The following is a 19,701-nucleotide window of genomic DNA, read 5'->3' on the forward strand; positions in this document are numbered from 1 at the left end:
ATAAAATTGTTTCATCTCTTACAGCAAGTTATAAAATCTGCAGTAAAACAAGGTCTGGAGAGCCTGTTGTCTCACTGCTATAACTTATTAAGACAGGGCTGAGATAAGGTTATTTGTTCCACCTTATCTTTATATGGCAAGTTAGAATGTGGGAGATTATTGACCAAGTGATCAATTTACTCTCTGCGTGAAATATGTTAGAAATGCTTCTCTATCTGTCTGTGGCACACACTGCTACTCCAGCTTTATATTTAACTTGGGAAACTGTGAATTAGTTCGACCAAACCAAAGCAGAGGTGTTCTGCTTTACTCTACTCTGTGAAAGTAGTTTATCCCCACACACTGTCAATTTTACTGGTGAGTGAAAACTAAGAGATTCCCTGGAATGACATCATGTTTCCACTTTGAAACCTGAATCGCACAAGTGAAATGGGGCCAGTGAAACTGTGTCTGTGCATGGTTGTGTGTGTTTGTTTAAAAGAAACAGAAAGAGAAGACTGTCCACAGAGTGCACGGCCCATTAGTTGTAAACAACTGTATTGCCTCCTGAGAGTTCCTGTCTTGTTAATGTGAGAGGAGGAGAGTTCTTCATCATGATTTAATGAACTGCATGTTCTGTTTTTCAACTTAACATTGTTCTCATCTGAATGAGTTATTATGTCAGTATGTCTGCAGGTCAGGGTGTAGCGCTGGAAAAACCTTTCCTTTTAGTTGGCTTAAGTGATCCTTCTGAGTCATTTTGTCTTGCCTGGCTCAAGTGCCAAAAACCAGAGGAACTAAAAACTGCAGATCGTTAAACGGCCACTGGGGGCAGACTACAAAACACCAGGTGCCCCTCATTCCTGTGATCAGGCTATGGAATGCATGGTAATTGATATATTGTTAAGGTTGTGGTGATAGGAATAAATAATTCTGTGTTTCCCTCTTTTAGCTGCTTGCAAAAAGACTTTGGATGCCACTGTCCTAGACTAAGAAAAAATTGCTGTTGTGGAGAGACTTCATCAAGGATGTTGAATTGATTAAATGTTTCAGCATTTTAACGCAATACTGCCAATTTAAAATGGTTTAAGGTATATTTTTAATTTTAAATCCACCTGTGTCAAAAGAGGAACTGACCAACGTGTGAATATATAAAAACCATGGCTGTTAAGTTCACAATGTGATCATCTTTCCCGGGCTGCGAGTGAGAGTTTGATTTTCACTGCTTCAGTTTGTGGAGTTACCGCTCATTTCTGCTGACGTATTGATCCTGTTCCCCAGTTAAAACGCTCACATACAAACAGCTGAGGTAAATAAAAGATGCAGGGAAATAGGTTTCTGGAAAAACAGTGTGTTGGGTCTGCAAATGCATTTTTTTGACAGAGTTTGTAAAAGTGTTATTATGGTATTCTGTTGAAAGTGTAAAAAACGACATTTCTTCATGTTTTTATTATGATTTGCTTTGTAGAAAAATATTCTTCTGGAGCATACTTTAATAATGCAAAAGTTCATGGGTATGTGCTGCACTGGCTTTTATATCAGTAATCATCTCAACTTAGTTCATTAAAAGTACATTTTGAAATTAATTTGAGGAAAGAAGAATGCTCAAAGAGGCTGAAAATATTAAAACTATTGATTAACATTTATGTAAGTCGATGGAATCACTTAATGTCAGGGATTTTTACCCAGTTAAATTACCAGAAATTTAAATGGAATATCTTTGAAAGTTTCCTTCTGTGTCAAAATCACATGGCAAAGCATGGTCTTCATTTTCATAGATGACATTTGTATTAAAGTTAGTTTGGTGTAGAATGGACTAAATGAGAGTATCTCTCTCTTTTAGCTCTGTTAACTCTGCCCTCTGTAACAATTGCTACATGTGCTAGAGGCATGAGTAAACTGGACAACACCAATCAACCACAAATCAGGCCGAGGGTGCAGTTTCAGGTTGCTGCTGTTTGCAGATACTCCTTGGAGGTGTCATCGCAACATATCTCTCACGTTGTGACTTGTGTTACTTTGAAAAATTGAGTGTCGGAGTTTGTTTTTTCTCCTCGGTGTTGGTTACGGGTCGTTGGAGGCCTGACAGCGGAGAGGTGGCTGGGTCAAAGAAATCCACCCAAATAAAGGCATAAACAAGTGCAAGCCTGACAGTAATTGAGTCCAGGAAATCTTCAGCAAACCTTTTGGGATGTTTTGAGTTAACTCGCTCAGAGTTTGAATGAGGGTACATAAAAGGACTAAGATTTTAATCTACACTGAATGACACTGGAGAGACCCATTTATCATGGCTGCTTGCCATGCCATTTAAGCAGCCTTGTAGCGTAATCCATCAATGCGGAATGCTGTAGAATAAATAATATGACAATGAGTCTTATGAAACGCTGTATATGCCCATTCTTCATTCTTTAGTGAAAGAAGGAACATGGTACATACTGTTTTCTGGCTACTCTCTGTGCTTTATCGGAACTGTCTCCTTCAACAACCTCTGCTTCCTCTGAAACAACCCAGCTGCCGTCACTTTCTCTCTCCTTTCCACCTCCTTTCACCTTGCCATATGCTCCTGTTTGGCTATCGCTTATTAGCTTCTTTCTAAAACTCTATCTCTGTCCTCTATGTTATTTGTTCACCCTTAGCTGAAACTGAGCAGTATTCCAAAAAAACAAAAAATGGTAAAGCTGATAATCTAAAGCGTTACACACACAGAAACCTTAGGAAGGACATTGTAGGTAAAAAAAAACATTTACCCATTTAGGGGTAGGGGTTTGTGCCTTTTAGTTTTTAAATGCTTACCTTTGTGTTTGTACATTAAACCAATAGCAACTAATAATAAACGGACCTCTTACTTTCTATCAGACTTGTTGTGTTACTTTAGTTGCTATGTATCTGCATCCATTCCCCTGTCTCCGTAACTCCTGGGGGACTCCCTCATTACGTTGTCCCATTTATTTTCTTCATCTCCGTCCCTTTGGTGCCATTCTGTATGTGTTGCTGATGGGCACAGCCTACTGCGATGGAAATCTTTCTGTTTTTGATTAGTGTCTTTTTCTTTTCTCTTTTTTAAAATTTCATTCAAATGACCGAGCACACAACTGTTAGCCAAAGATTACGAGGTAGCAGTGTAATGGAGATAGCTTCATCCATTGACATACACTGTGATATTATGTTTCTCTCACTAAATTCAGTTATTGTAACATGATCCAAGATGTTACAGCTGAAGCGCATGTGCTTATTGTGTGTTTGTGAGCATCTTCCTGCGCTCATGTATTCTGGTTTTCTGTATATATAAATTTATTTCCCTTGCAAATAAGCAAAACAGAAGAATGCAAGTTACTGATTGCTGAGTGTTTCTGTTTCACTGCCACTCATCAAACCAGCATCCTCATGCTGACTTGTCTTGTTTGATCTGTTGATTTTAAAAATTCCACAAAAATTAGCATATGTTAGCAACTTTCCCGTGTTCTCCTGAAGTACTTAGTATTAGTATCATTATGTAGACTGATTTTTCCTTTTAGCCTGTGTTATATTGCTGATGCTGGCAAATGCTTATCTCAAAAAGAAAACCTTAATTAGAGTCGAGCCCTTAGGATTAAAAGAACTGACCTTGGATCAGCCATTCCCCAGAATATTGTGACCATCAAAAACTCTACTTACTTACTCTACTTACAGCAGATCTAGGATCATCGAGGCAAATGTTGCGTCTATAATTAGTAAAACAAAAAAACCTGTTAACCAGGTTTTTGTGATGTACACCAACAGGACCACAAGTATTCAATTCAAAAAGGTCTCATTGAGATACGTCTCTTCTGAGTCCTGCTCATGGTGGCGGCATACATTTAATCTAATATGTCTTCAAGAAAATAAATAAATAAATAAATAAATAAAGAAATAAATAAAAAAGCAAAAGTCAGAAACAGTAATTGCAAAAGTTACTTTAAAAAAATATAGCATTGTTAAATATTTATATTCATAGTAAAATCCACATAGTCCACACCAATACTGCTGCTGGTGACCCCAGAGATTATCCTGGTCTTCTTCTGAAAAACAAAACATTGTTGGTCTTTAGCTTCCCTGCTAACCAGTTTAATGTTGAAATCAATTGGTACCTGTTCATTAATTTCTATAACTTTCTCTTAAACTACAGTATTCAGTGGAGAAAAGTATGCCAAAGCATGATACTGCCATGGCCATGCTTCATTCTGGGTCATTCTTTTGTTAGTGGGTCACACAATTGTAGACAAAGGTTTAGCCTAATCAAACCACAACACATCCTCCCACATTAATTTGGAAGATTTTAATCAGACCAATATTTTTCATTAGTCCAGACAAAACGGGGACTACATGAAATTGTTTTCACATACACAACACAATGAGCAGCAACTGGAAACTCCATCATGTCCTTTATTGTTCCTGTAAGCCTATTACTATCCACTTTGACCTTTCTTTTTATAATTATAGAGAAACATCCAATTTTGTTTAATGTCACTGTTGGATTCTTTCTCTAACTATTGTTGACTGTCTCTTTCGCGCCACAGTCCAGACATGTTGGTGTGCATTTGTACTTTTCTTCAGACTGACATTTTGGCCAATGAGATCATTCTTATGTGCAAACTATGGCTGAAGCTGAACAACACAAATGAACAAATGTCTGGAAAGTGCGACTTGAGCAGCTAAATGTTACTATGGTTGATCAGATGCAGTTAATCTGCATCCAAGAAGACAATGCTGGAAATGAACCAAAGGAGATTCACAAAGTACAAGCTTGTAATTGCAGCTTTTTTATGTTCTATTATAAGTTAAGAAATCAAAAGAAGCCTCAAAGATCAATTTTACTGATTTTGGAACATTGATGATTGAAAGTCTGAGCTTCTGATTTCTGAAATTTGTGACGTAGGAAGAACATTTCAGATTGTTTTACGGTTTATAGACAAGAAGGAGTTTGGGTCTGATTAACAGTCTTGTCTATATTTTTTTTTTTTTTACTAAAAGAAACCATGTTTAACAGTGTTAATGTCCAGTGAAACTTGATCAACTGTTTGTGTTAAGGTAGCGAGACATTGGTTACCATAGCTCACAGTCTTGTTTTGTTCTGTCTGTCATTCCTCACACATTTCTTCCTTTTGTACGACAATGTTTAACTATAAATCTGAACGTTCTCTGTCAGCCCTTATGCTCACATCTGCTCCTCCTTATTCCACCCCTCTTGTCCTTGCCTCCACCCATCTAGACGGATGTAGAGTCTCTGGACCCTCGTGGACGGACTCCTCTCCACCTGGCTGTCACTTTGGGCCACCTGGATTGTGCCAGGGTCCTGCTGCAGCACGGAGCTGACGTTAGCAAGGAGAACCGTAATGGCTGGACCGGTGAGTGTGCATGTGTGTGTGCTGAAAATTTCATTTGTTTGCCTTAATGCACATATTGTACATTATGCATAAGCTTTTGTACATAGAGATTGGCCCATGGGAGGCTGGAATCTGTTTTAAGGTAAATGTGCTGTGAGGTGCATTTTGTTCAATGAAATAGCAATGTTGATGTAATTATAAGTCTGCTGTATAAAGAAAAATGACATTGACAACAATGAAAGTGTCTTTTTCAATGCAGTTGACAACATTTTTCATAAATTTTCATCTTACTTAATTAAATGTGATTGAATTGAATGTATGTAAAATTATTACCTTCACTCGTCTTGCTGCTGTATGCACTTTTGTTCAGTCACACTTACTCTTTAGGCAGACTCTGTCAGGCAGCTCTTCTCTGCTGGCTCTGCAGAAACGTGGTATGGACATCTGGCAATAGCAAGATGTGGGAGTGTGAAATCATTAATATTTTAACCTTGAAATTATCACTGTTTCGTCACATGCCTGTTCAAGATTTCTGCAGCTTCAAATGAATCACTTGTTAAAGCCTGAAATATGAATGGAGGTAAATGGATGAGGATGACCTGATTTACACAAGAAACAGTCACTGATGATTTATAGTTGAAGCTACTTTACGTTTACATCTGAGGACTACAAAATAGGAAAAGAAGCAACCTAATGTAAAGGTCGGAGCGTTTGTAAAGATGCGTTGTAAAGTGCCTTACCGATATTCAGTTTTAACCTTCTATTCTTCAAATCATACTTGTGGATTTTTAACTCTCACTACCTTTGGGAGAGTTTTATCGATATTTAGAATTGAGGTGAGAATTGCGTTGCTCCTGTTTAGTCTCCTACCAATGAACACTGACACTGGCATCCACCACCTCACTGCACTCATTATCATAGAAATAGTGCTTGACATTGTCCGAACATACAGTCATTTACTTTCTTTTGTTTATATTCATGATAAGATGATTGAAGCAGGTGTGTTATGGCCTCTGATATAACAGCTGTCTCTGATTTGCTGAGGAGGGCCTCACGTAAAGTAACTTCAGAACCTCTAGACGAATGAAGGCGATTTCTTAGATATCAGAACACAAAAGGATGCGTCCTGCTGCATCAGAACCTTCTTCTGGGTCAGGCTAAAGCAAAGGACTTTGGCCCCCAATACCATCTGGACCTGCAGTCTCTGTTGGGTTTAATCGCTCCAGCTGCCTCTATGTGGAGCTAAATTGGGACCATAAAGCTTGATCCAATTTATTTATTTTTTTTACTGAAAAAAATAATTAAAACTGAAAGAAAATATTTAATCTGAAAATAATAATAATTTTTTTTTCAGTTTCAGGTTTATTTTCAGCTTAATTATTTTTCAGTTTAAAAATATTGGAGCAAACATTATAAGCTTTAGTTCCGTACTGTTCCCCTTCCTTTATTACCAAGACAAAGGAAGGCAAGAGCTTCTCATGGAGATGGAGATGGAGCGTCCCATATTGATGGAGATGAAGATGAAGGTGGAGCAACGGCACTAAGTTTCAGACTTGAAATTAGTCCATTGAGGTGTGACAGGACAGCTGTGGGTGAAGGGCAGGAGAGGAGGATACTTAGCTTGTTCCTGTACTAGCTAATGAAGAACGGGTTTAGTTCATTAGCAAACCCGACACTTTATCTATCTACCATAATCCTCCTTCTCCTTGAAGCCTGTGATGTTCTTCCTCCCTGACCACACATATCTTATATAACTCTAACCCTAACCCTCCCTAGTATTTCCTGCACTGTGCTTTGTTTCTCATCTTGACTTTGAGCTGTTTTTGTACACTCTGCAATAATTCACTCTGCCACCCTGAAGGTGCTTTTTCTTGTTAAGCAGTTCCTTCAGGTCCCTGGTGAATCCAGGGTTTATTATTCAGGAAACACCTACTGCCAATATTCGGATACCCCCTAGTTTATGACAGTGGTCTCGTTTCCATGCGGCTTACTGAGTGAACTTCAGCCTTAGATCGTCCACATGTTTCTTGTAACTATCTCCTCACTTGACATAAGTTGCCAAATAAATAAGGATTTTATGCACGGAATAAAGAAATGGCCTTTAATTTCTGACTTTTTTTTTAGGGGTGGGTAAGTCTTTACATTTTAAAACAGCATGAAACTTCAGCCCTGTTCTCCACTCTGGTTTTATAAGAGGTTTTGTGCTGTTTTCTCTGTCTCTATTAGAGTTATGGATGCAGTTTGGTGAAGCAAAGACTTTGTTATTCCTTAAGACTAGCGGCAGCAGCAAACACCTGATGGAATTGCGCATCTGTTGAGCTCATCATGACAACTACTTCTTAGTGCAAATGCTCCTAAAAATATTAAAGGCTTAATGGAGAAACACTGTGATGAGGTGCTGAAGGCAGAGTGTCGGAAAGGGTTGAATTGGCCCGATTTTGAGGCATTAAATTGGAAAGTCAAATTTCTTTTAAGTTATGTTTGAAGTATACAGCATTGTTATGACAGATGACATTAACATAGTTACTTGATTGTGCTAAAGAATGACACTATGTGCCTGGAAAATACATAATACTGCCTCTTTAACTTGTGGTTCTAGAGTACAGAAATCCTTCTAGGATTGGATACCATCTTTCTGATGGTATTTATAACTCCAATTGGATCCTTTGGTTCATTGACAGATTATGAGACGCAAACCCTCTGTTGACTTGTGTGTGTGGGGGGCTGAGTTTAAATCAGTTATCTGAAAAGGAAGAAAAGGGAGGAGTGTTCTCTAGTCTTTGATCAACTATTTGTAAAGTGTCCTTCTGGTGATAGATGGTTACGTGGCAGTAATTGGGCCAAACAGCTTCTCCTTTGGCCTACTTCATGCTCAGCAGATCACGCTGCACCCTTAAATTGCTCGCTCACATAAATTTTGAATTAGGTCTGAGTGTTTTACTGTCTGTTCCACCCCACCCACCTCCATTCTCCAGTTCTTCAAGAGGCGGTGAGCACGAGGGACCCAGAGCTGGTGCGTCTCGTGCTGCGTTACCGTGACTACCAGAGAACTGCCAAGAGGCTGGCGGGCATCCCCGTCCTGCTGGAGAGACTACGCCAAGTGGGATTTTACACGCACGCACACACATTAGCGCAAAATCTCTCAGGAGCACCGACACACACACACTTATATAGAAATAAATGTTCATGCCGCTTAGAAGATTATCCATCTATAGTTGCATAAAAAGTCAGGTTTTACCCCGCTATTGTTTGAAATGCAAATATGTCTTCATTTTAGGATAAAATATTCTTTTTGATGGTATTTATAACTTTGTTTACTATTCAGCGAGGGGAACACAAAGGATTATGTCTCCATGTTACACGGCAGTGTGTCCCGAGGTGATGTGACTCATCTCAGACCCTAGAGGAGTAAGCACCGGCATGATTAAAGGCCCAGGAGCATTTCTTACAAAGCTCAGGTGACCTGTGCCGGAAGATGATAGGTTGATGGTAGTACTGGTGCACCAACAAATCATCCTGTTAGTGCCGCGCAAAGCAGTGGCAGAGATTCAGAGAACTGCCTTCACACAGTCTGTCTCTGTATCTGATCCAGCTGGCTCCCTATCACACACACATGCGTGCACACACACAAGCATAATGGTGCTCTCACTAAAGCATCTTCACACAGCAGACAAAACACCCTGACACTTTTAAAACAACTCTTCAGTCTGGCATATCCCAGCATTCTTTACCTGCCTCTGCCCTCATCCACATCATCGGCCTCTTCATCCATCAGTTCTATTATTAACACCCTCCACAAACACACTCGGCTTCTCTGCCAGTCTTCCTTACCATCCTTGGCTTGCACACCGAAGCAGCCTGACATAGTTTTTACTCTTCATTGCTATTCTCCTCATTTTGTTCTTCATCCATAATGACCGTCTCTCCTCCTCTACTCCCTGTCCAGGCGCAGGATTTCTATGTGGAGATGAAATGGGAGTTTACAAGCTGGGGTGAGTATCAGCTTTTTTGCATCTGTGAATGTTTCTAACCCATCCATCCATCCATTTTCTTTACACCCTTCTTCCCTAATGGGGTCGGGAGGGTTGCTGGTGCCTATCTCCAGCTGCGTCCCGGGCGAGAGGCGGGGTACACCCTGGACAGGTCGCCAGTCTGTCGCAGGGCAACACAAAGACATACAAGACAAACAACACACACACTCACACCTAGGGAAAATTTAGAGAAACCAATTAACCCGACAGTCATGTTTTTGGACTGTGGGAGGAACCCGGAGAACCCGGAGAGAACCCATGCATGCACAGGGAGAACATGCAAACTCCATGCAGAAAGATCCCCAGCCGGGAATCGAACCCAGGACCTTCTTGCTGCAAGGCAACAGCTCTACCAACTGCGCCACTGTGCAGCCCATGTTTCTAACCAATTTATCATATATTATTCCCATGACACGTTTATGCCAATTTTTTCCTGTTGAGATGAATAACACTGGTCCATAGACTAATTGCATGCTTTTGTATGCATATGGTATCATTGCTGAACAAGTAAAGAGGATTTAATGGATGACTGAGGCCAGTAATTACCCTAATGGCAACACTTGCAAGAAAATCCAAGAATTGTCATCTGAAATGTTGGACATAGTCCTGACAAATATTGCTGTTTGGTTAAGATGTTGTGTTTGTCCACAGTGCCCCTGGTCTCTCGTATCTGCCCCAGTGACACCTACAGAGTGTGGAAGAGTGGACAGTGTCTCCGTGTGGACACCACCCTGATGGGGTTTGAGCAGATGACCTGGCAGAGAGGCAACCGGAGCTTCATTTTCAGGGGCCAAGGTTAGCAAGCCTTCCAGCCTTTCAACCAAAAGGTTGCTAGTTTGAATATTGGTTTGAGGACCTCCCTCGCAAAGAGTTCATCCTTGTCTGGATTTGCAGCACTTTGCAAAGCAGTGGTAGAATTTGTTCTTCAAAATGATAATTTTCCAGTTGCCAGATAGAGCGCTCTGCTTAATGACATGCAACATTAGAATGTCTCTGCCCATCACAAGCAGTGAAGTTTCTCTGTTTACCAGTCAATTTACTATGTTGTGTGACGCCAGTAGCTCTGCCCTAACTCTGCTGTACCATTGTCCTATGGACCTACAACAGGAAGGGACCCTGTTGTAGGGGACAACAGCACTCATTTCTACTGAGCGGTGATCTACCGCTCAGTAGAAATGAGGCACATGAGATAAAAAATTAATGCCTCTCTTTCATAAGTAAACATTTAATTAAGATTTACAATAAATTTAATTAGCCTTTTTAGAAACTAAAATTTAATTTCTGTAGCCCCTCATTACTTTTAACTTGCTAATTCTGTCCCACATGGCTTTTGAAAGACAACTGGATTTGTGTCAGCAATGTTAACATTTAGTGTTGATAACTGTTGGAAAAAACAGTTATTCCAAGCTGTGGAGGTTGACATGAATTTCTTACAGATAAATACCGTAAATCTACGTTTTGTCTTGATATTCTGCTTCTTTGTTGCACGAGCTGCAAAAATAGATGCTTATGATTTTCTATCCTTTCTTTTTGATTCTGTAACAATGTCTGTAATCTGTTGACATCAGACTTAATCCCTTTGCCATCTTTGTGCCTCTCAGCACAAGTGCACAGCTCTCTTCTGTGTTTCTGTCTGAAATTCTTCCCATTTTTCTCTTCCCATTTCTCAGACTCCAGTGCAGAGGTGATGGAGGTGGACCACGACAGACAGCTGGTGTTCTGCGAGACCTTGTGCGTCTCATCTCTTACGGCGCTCTCTCCTGGCAGGGGGAAAGCCGGCGCCTGCAAGGGCACCTGTGCTGGACTGGGCCTCCTGGGTGCGACACAGCCCAGCGATGAGCAGGTCGCAGCCAGGCTGTCCGCGCCGGTGGTGACCACTCAGCTGGACACCCGAAACATTGCCTTTGAGAGGTCAGAACCAGAGCAAGTATGCACTCAGTAGCTATGTAACTGCAAAGTAAACAAAGCTAGCTTCAACCGTACTGATGAATTACTCACCCATAAAACAATGGCCTTGGTAAAAGGCATTACCTTTGTTACAATAAAATGTTTCTGTCAGTGCTACTGGTTTACTTTCTCCTGCACTGCGAGACTCAGCTGAAGGGAGCAAGTTCAGCACATTCTCTGGTGGCCGTCAAAACAGCAGCACTGCCAGGAAGTAGAGACAACCGCACACATGTCGAGCTAAAAAAAAAAAAAATTCATCATAAATAATTAGTTTAGAAAGGGACAGTTACACGTTTCTGGTTGAACTGAAAGGAATCGCACAATTTCCTGGCAGCAGTTGCAGCTGCAATGGACCGGCGGACGTTTTCAGAAGTTAATGTAGCAAAGGTTTTTGACATAAAATGTAAATGTCATAGAATAAAGTTAAATTGCAGTACATCAAATTATCTTTTTTTTTTTTAGCTAAAGGCTAACCTTTCAGAGTAAAGCCACAGGTTGGGGTTGACTGGACATACGGTACCTTCTAAAACCATTGAAAACTCTTGAACCTTTTCACATATTGACATGTTCCAAAAATAAACTTAAGTGTATATTATTGAGATTTTTACATGATACTGCTAATACAAAGTAATGTATAACTGTGAAGTGGAAGCAAATAACATATTGTGTTAAGAACTTTACGCGTTAAAGAAATCTGATAAGCGTGGTGTATAATTAACCTCCTCTGAGTCCGTTGTTGCTTCAGTTTCAGCCAAAGGCTCTGGAGGCATTTCTCCACCAGATTTCCTCATCAAAAGATTTTAAATTTTACAGACTAGCTTTAGATCAGTCCAGATGTCAAAGTACAGATTGAGGTCTGGACTTTGACACATGAATACGCATTGATCTAAACGACTTGTGTTACAGGCTCTGTTTACACATCTGTTGAGGAATGTTATCCTGCTTGTACTTTGCGGACTCTAACACGTTGTCTTACGTCATTGCTTTATATTCAGCTCCATCCATCTTCCCTGTTGCTGCTGAAGGAAAACCTTCCCACAGCATGATACTACCCACACCCCTTATTTCATCATGGTTGTTTCTGGGGCAATGTGTACTGATATATTTTCATCACACAAAACACCTTGTATGTAGGCCAAAAAGTCACATTTTGACCTGATGTGACTTTTTTCTTCCACGTTAGGTGTGTCCACTGTGTGGTTTGTGGCAAAATTTCCCAATGAGAATTCTTGTGGCTTTACATAAACATGGCTCACTTCTTTTTATTAGAAAAAAATTCTAGTTGTTTACAAGGAACTATGTTGTTTTTGACCTAAGAGGAATGACAGAGACAATAAAATATTCAGACATAGATGAATAGAAAGGAGAAATAAAAAGGAGTTTGGAAAAAAAGGTAACAGAAGATGAGGCAAAGAACAATGGGAGCAAAGGAGTGGGCTCAGAAATGGAGAGAAAGTTGAATAGGATATGAAAAGTTACAGAAGTGCAATATGTAGACAGAAAGAAATGGTTCCTTTTGGGGGAAAGAGGGAGGAAAGAGACATTTGGATGAATTATGGAAAGAGAGGAAGAGTAAATGTTAAGAGATAAACAGTAAGTGAGCAGAAGGACAGAGAGTACAGCTCGGTGAAATGAGCAGGCAGAGGGTAATCGTCTCCCTGTCAGACCTCCACCTTAGAGTCACCTCTCTGCATTTTCCAACAGTCAGCACTCCTGCCTACATGCCAATAATCTGTTTATGATGCTTCAGAGCGAATCACTTTGTCAAAGCAGCCCAGACAGGGCATCTACCTCTGGAGTTTATCTTCAGTCAGTCACGCACACAAACTACAGCGCTGCACTTTTCTGGTTTCAGGCTTTAAGGAAATTTAAGGACGTTCAAAGAGGTCACGTCTCTCCTTCTTCAACTCTAGCGTCTACTTTTCTAAAATAAAAGGGAAATTTGGAGATATGCATGGAATTTTTTTTCTCTTCCGACACAAAATGAGTAACTGAACGAGGACAAAAGGGAGAACCCATTAGGAATAAGTTTTAAAAATATTCAAAACAACAAAGGATCCTTGAGGAGAACAAACATTTTTCTCTCTTGTTTTGTGTCTTTATACAAGGTCTGTAAAGCAGGGATGATGCACTGAGGATTTTTTTGTCCCTGTTACCAATTCCAGTTAATTAGGCCTTTGTCGTAACTGAGTCCCAGTCTGATAATTCACTACAATTAATATTATATCCATGTTTACAAACCCGGCAGATTTAAAGGGCACAATGAAAACACAACACGTTTAGTCTCTCTCTCTCTCGTTTTTTTTTTTTTTTTTAAGAAAACTTGCATGAAGGAGAGTCCATTTGCATCACTTAATGGTTGACTCTGTCTGTTTTACCACATCTTCCGTTTGTACCCCTTTTGTTGGAGTTTTGCAAAAATGAAACCTGAACTGCTACCTAACCTACATTTGACATAATGCAGGCTAAGGTGAAAAATAAAACCTTTAAATCATCATAATAAAAAATGTAAAACTCTGAAAAGTAAGTTGCATCTATGTTTTAGAGCTAATAGACAGATTGTCCTGGTACCAGTGTCTTGTTTTTAGTTTTGACTCAACATGTTTGATTATGAAATGCTAATTTTGCCCTCCTTAACTTGTCAGTATGAATTCACTAACTACCAAAGCGACTCCAGGTTTGTGGTCGTATCATAAGCTGTGAATCTTTACAAACACAGGACTAAATATATTCTTTTGAAAATACTACAGCTGGTCCTGCGGGAGAATTGAATACTAGGAGGGAAAGTAGTGCGCTACTGCTAATGGAAAAGCTTTGAATAGGTTAGGACCACAGCAGTTGGCTAACTGATACATTGACATTTCTATTCTTATTACTGATATTAGCTGCTATTTTTATTACCTAAATATTCTTGTGTTCATGCTATTACTGCAGATGTGAGGAATAATGATGAAGGGGATAACCATCCTTGAAACCTCTGCTGGGGTCCACAGGGATTAAGCAGATGAAGATGAGAAATGCCTCACTAGCTTCTCAACAGGTTTCCTAATTGCACAGTGAGCTGCTGATCTTCACTGACGACAAACAGGAACAATGGAGGCAATATTTTCAAGCAGCATGTCTCACCAACGGGGTAGAGGCTGCAGTACAGGGAGCTTGAAGAAGCATCTGACTGAAGCTGCTCTGCCTTAAATGTTATTAAACTTGGGAATAATCCTTCTCACTGTTGCATAATTAATTTCTGTATAAATTATACAGGTGTGTTCTTTTTTCTTTCTTTTTTTTTTAGCTTAACTTTAAGGTCACAGGAAACTTATTTGGATTCTGTTGCAGGAACAAGACTGGCATCCTGGGCTGGAGGAGTGAGAAGACGGAGACAGTGAATGGATATGAGGCCAAGGTATGAGTGACAACTGCGTAGACAGCTCGCCTTCCTGATGCTCAGTCTCATGTTATCAAAGTCCTCATTAACCCACAGCGAAGACTTCCAAAAGTTACTTGACCATCTTGGTATTTAAGAGTTAGACAAATTTGTCACCCTCAAATGAAGGTGAATAATCCACATGAAATTTTACGAGCACATAAAACTCCAGATGGCCCCGAAAAAACAAAGGCATTACCTTGAGCCCTTTTGTTTTTTGTTATTCTTTCGACCTCCCTGGAGGGACTGATAGTCATGTCAGATGCCCTGGACCATCTGCCCATGGTGCTTTAAAAACTCTTTAAAGTCTCAATGCTTGAAAATTGCTTCTTTTTCAGCATCATTGATTTAGAGTCCCAAATGGAAACAGGCAACTTCTGCGGCTGAACACACTGTTATCTTTTGCTTTGAACAATGGTCAGAGTCAGGATCGTCTCATCTTTTAATTTATGGTGCATCCACACCAGCCCTGTTTGGTCTGGTTTAATCAAATTGTAGTTTTTGTCCTGAACGTCTGTTTTGTTTGAGGAGGTGTGAAGGCGTAATCGAACTCTGATGCAGACAAGAATTGCAAACTCTGGGCCGGCAACAGACATAGTTCTCAGTTCGGTTTCAGAGAACTCTGGCACAGTTCGAATGGATATGTGAATGCCAAGCAGAACGGAGACAAATCCAAAAACAGGAAGTGGACTGTAATGAAGTGCATTCTGGGTCAGTAAATCCAAAGCAAATCCAGGAGTCTCATGCTAGAGGGATCTTTTAATGGCAACAAAAGAGAAATAATACAACGATTAAAATCTGATGTCACTCTATGTTTGTTAACATTTTGTGAAAAGCGATCTTTCGCTCGTCTTCTTCAGAGGTCTTTATGTTGTTTCCTTCAGTGGTTCTTGGTGCAGCATCACCACAAGCGAGTGGGGAAAACAGTTTGTTTTTTTTAGTTGTTTTTTTTAAGAGTTTGGTTTGTTTGATAGAGTACAGTTTGAATACATATTACACCAGCTGAAAATGTAACAAATGTTGCAATTTTATTCCTAATTGAACTATCAGACTCTCAGGTATGAATATACCCTTAATTTTTTTAGCAGTTAATAATGATAGAATCCTGTTTGGCTACTCAAAATACATAATTAGACACACCGTTATTAGGTTAAGTATTTTCTAATGCTGCCTATCTCCCCTCAGGTCTATGCAGCATCCAATGTTGAGCTGATCACCAGGACCAGAACAGACCATCTGACGGATCAGAACAAGAACAAGACGAAAGGTAACTAACTCATTGTGAGGATTACAGCACAGTAAACTCCATCAGCTGACTGCCTTCAACATTATGCCTTCACCAGTGTGACCCCCAGCCTTAGTCGCAGCAAAATCCCTGATGAAAGACCTGCCGATAAGCTGCTGGGCTCAATAAGATCACCCAGAGACACGGCCGAACAGGTCGCAATGTTCTCTCTGAGGCTGCGTTTCGTTCCTTTTCTGGTTCAGATCATTAATCAAACAAGATTAGCCAGCTTCCCTCCGAGGAGGGAGGCTGTCAGCGGAGATCAGCCGCCCCACGCTCCTCTGAAAGAAGAGGATGTGAAGGTTGATCCTGGTCTCCCAGGTCACATCCTCACCTGCATTCTGCTGCTGTGCGGGAGGTTGAAAGTGTTATCAGAACCAGTTCAATGACTTCAAAGTGTCTCTAAAGTTTCACAAAATGTAAAGCCTGTATTCTGGAATGTCCAAAGGTTTGTCTCACTTCTGCTTTGCTTCTGACAAAGTTGCCTCCTCCGCCTTTCAAAGCAGCATGGCAAAAAAATACAACATCCTGTCTGTGACTTAGCTTTTACATTTGCAGTAAAGTGTTGCAGATTTTCTCAAACAAAGTTATAATTTCTATTTAGGTGGGCAAGTATTAGATATATATCACTGGGAAAGTTTTACATTTTAATAAAAAAATCTCAAGCCTTAACTGTATGTAATTTGGGAAAGTGTTTGACTTTTCAGTGGCATCTTTGTCTGCAAAAGATACTTTATGCCTTTTTAAAAAAAAAAAAAACTATTAATCATGCAAACCTGCAACTTACTGCCAATTTCCATATAGATGTCTTGTCTAGAACTGCAGATACAAATGAAATGCTGTCCTTCCAATTCTTGTGGTTGTCTAAATAAAACCAGTTGCTAATTTATTACATGCTGTCTTAGATTACTAGAGTAGTAGGTGTTTGGTCCAACCAGTTTCTCTACACTGGAGTTCTTCAAGTGGCAGCCCCAAACTCATCTAGATTTGGATTTTTAAATCATGTGTGTTATGTAATTTTTACAACAATCAATTTTAAAGTGCACCACTTTTATAACATTCACTCTTACGTGGTGCAGCAGGAGCTTGCAGGGTTTCTGTCTCTGCTGAAAGAAGAGATTCAAAATATTCGTCTCTGGTTTAGTGAAGAAACTCTCTTTTTTTCCCCCCTTGCTGAAGTGGATTTTCTCCACTAACTCACTATGTTTTGCTCAGACTGCATATATTACACAGGAAACTTACACTTGTGAAACATGTTTCATATGGTAAGGATGGGAATATTCTCCATAAAAGGTGCTTTCTGTCTGTTTTACAAGACGACACGTAGGTGTCAAGTGAAGACTGCAAGTGTTACACAAAGTTGCAAAACTGGCTGCTTGTTTTTTCAGCGTCGTTTGAAAATGGAGGCTGAATAAATTTTCCCGTGGATGGACTGTTTCCATCTTTGAACTCAGTATAAAAGCACGGCCTACCTTTTGATCATAATGATCATTCGGTTAACGGTATTTTCTTCACATATGACAGGACAGGATCAGCTTGAGAGGATAACTCCTGAACGGAGCAGATATAAAGGTTTCCTCCTCTTTTTGCTCAGAATCGGACGTGTTGAGCTCAGATCTCCCGAATTGACGGCAGCACTTCAGATTTACTCTACTCCCTCTGTGCTGCTTTAAAGCCTCCTCCTGCTGGCTATTAGATGCTAAAAGTAGCTTCTTCTGAGCCATCCAGTACAGAGGAAAATAACTTTCTGGGCAGCTGTGGTGGAGATAATGAGCCCCAGGCTTCTTCTCATTGTTATAAAAGAAGGTTGTTATTTTTTTTTTTGTTTTGTTTTGTTTTTTGCTTTTGAATTTGTTTAAACTGTTGTTTGTCCCTTTGCAGGAGGCAGGACTCCACTGCAGAACTTCCTCGGGATTGCAGAACAACACATGAGCTCTAACAATGTGGTGAGTGCATGCCATCCAGCATTTTCTCTGTTTTTGTGTCTCTCATGTTTGATGAGATTTTTATTGTCGGGAATAAATGGTCCCTTGTAGTTTCACCGTCCCCTCCATCTTCCTGTCTGTGGATGGACAGGCAGGGTGTAAAATCCCAGCGTTGTGGACAAGAGAGCCCTCATGCAGCCTGCTATGAAATATTGATCATGCTTTTTAATTTGTTTCGCTTTGAGAGATTCTATGACTCACACCTCCCTCCTTACACCCTCTGTAATCTCCCACTCCCACTCATTTTTTGTCGTTACTGCTTTCCACTCTCCTGCTTCTCCCCTGACGCCACTCAAAAGCTTTTTTTTCCCCCCACTTTGATGTTTGTTCTGCAGATTTTTGGAGCAGCTTTAAATCTCTTATGTGGATGTACAGTGGTGTTCTTAATCCTAAATTTTAAAGTGGCATCAAAGCCACTTTGTAGAGATGAAAATCACCGTTAGAGCTCTAAATGATCCAGAGCTACTGTAAAACCAGACATGAGAAACTTCCTCTTTAGTTTTTGCTTTCCTGTTCATTAAACTGTTGAGGATGTCCCATTATTACTTTGCAAATTGCTTTTTTTTCATATAATGTGTATTGAAGTGAGAAGATAACAATCTGACTACTAAAAGTCTTCATGTTAAACAGGCTTGTACTTATATGATTTAGTCAAACCATGAAGGAAATGAACCAAATACTAAAGTTGTTTTTAAAGCAATGACTCATCTAACCATTGTAAAATGGTCCAGACCAGAGAGACTCTCATCGGACATCAGAAGATGATTTCCAGGATCTCCATGATCCCCTGAGTTGAACAAAGAGACTCGGGGATGAAAATATTGGAATATGGTATAGATGTGGAATAACAGCAATTAGCCAGTCAAATCTATTTATTTTATGTGTGTTACCCACCGATTAAGGGTCAGCACTATGAATTTTTACATTATAAAATGTATTTTTTTCTCTAAAACAATATACCTCATCCTCCATATATTGACAACCTTGGTAAAGATGCTTAAAAATAGTAAAGATAAATTCTGTCTTTTTGGCTGTGAGTCTATCACCGATTAAGTTCTACACAAATAATAATCTGAATGTAAACTTCACCTTTTGCTCTGCCACATTCTGAGTAGTGTCCAAACTCTTTGTGTGTTTGTGTGTCACTGCAGGGAAACAAACATCAGGAACAAAAAGCACATGAAGTAAGTTTAGAAAAGCCAAATCATTTTTGTGAACTTTGAGCGATTGTCTTTCGATTCACGAGGCCTTGGCTTCACTGTGTATTCCTTCTGTACTTTCTCCAGGCTCTGGTGACACAGATGTCATCCCCGGTGGTGACAAACCCCGCCGCGCTGACAGCAGAGGAGTACTTCAACCCCAGCTCGACGCAGCAGACGCTGAGGGACATCGGCCACCCGTGCCAGCTCACCACCAAGACCCAGAGGTGAGCCAGACTGACAGGAACGCAAACAGGCGGCCAGCGCCGCTCTCTGCAACGTGCCAGAGCTGACAGTATGATGGCCGGTATAAAACGAGCCGCTCTTAGCAGCTGACCACAACAATCCTGAGGTGGATGACAGATAACAGAGAGAACCAAAGACGCATATTTATAGATACCACGGCGTCGCGGAGCTGGTGCAGTCAGGCATTTAGGCGCTCCGTCTCCAGCTGTTTGAGATGGATGACTCATCGGACCTTGTTGTCACTCCACTATATTAAAAAACACCAA

At 40.2% G+C, this 19,701-nt stretch overlaps 1 protein-coding gene across 3 annotated transcripts in view; it reads left to right on the forward strand.

The window, feature by feature from the left end:
• Positions 1-19,701, forward strand: part of ankrd13b (ankyrin repeat domain 13B) — a 45,115-nt gene that overhangs the window by 15,422 nt on the left and 9,992 nt on the right. For all 3 annotated transcript variants that reach the window (XM_044118902.1, XM_044118900.1, XM_044118901.1), the window contains 10 exons: positions 5,207-5,342; positions 8,297-8,421; positions 9,268-9,313; positions 10,004-10,147; positions 11,023-11,263; positions 14,633-14,699; positions 15,906-15,987; positions 17,887-17,951; positions 19,142-19,174; positions 19,277-19,416. In XM_044118902.1, coding sequence (XP_043974837.1) covers positions 5,207-5,342; positions 8,297-8,421; positions 9,268-9,313; positions 10,004-10,147; positions 11,023-11,263; positions 14,633-14,699; positions 15,906-15,987; positions 17,887-17,951; positions 19,142-19,174; positions 19,277-19,416 — 1,079 coding nt within the window. The remainder of the gene's footprint in view (positions 1-5,206; positions 5,343-8,296; positions 8,422-9,267; positions 9,314-10,003; positions 10,148-11,022; positions 11,264-14,632; positions 14,700-15,905; positions 15,988-17,886; positions 17,952-19,141; positions 19,175-19,276; positions 19,417-19,701) is intronic.

The sequence above is a fragment of the Gambusia affinis genome, linkage group LG06, assembly GCF_019740435.1.
Source record: "Gambusia affinis linkage group LG06, SWU_Gaff_1.0, whole genome shotgun sequence".
Lineage (NCBI taxonomy): Eukaryota > Metazoa > Chordata > Actinopteri > Cyprinodontiformes > Poeciliidae > Gambusia > Gambusia affinis.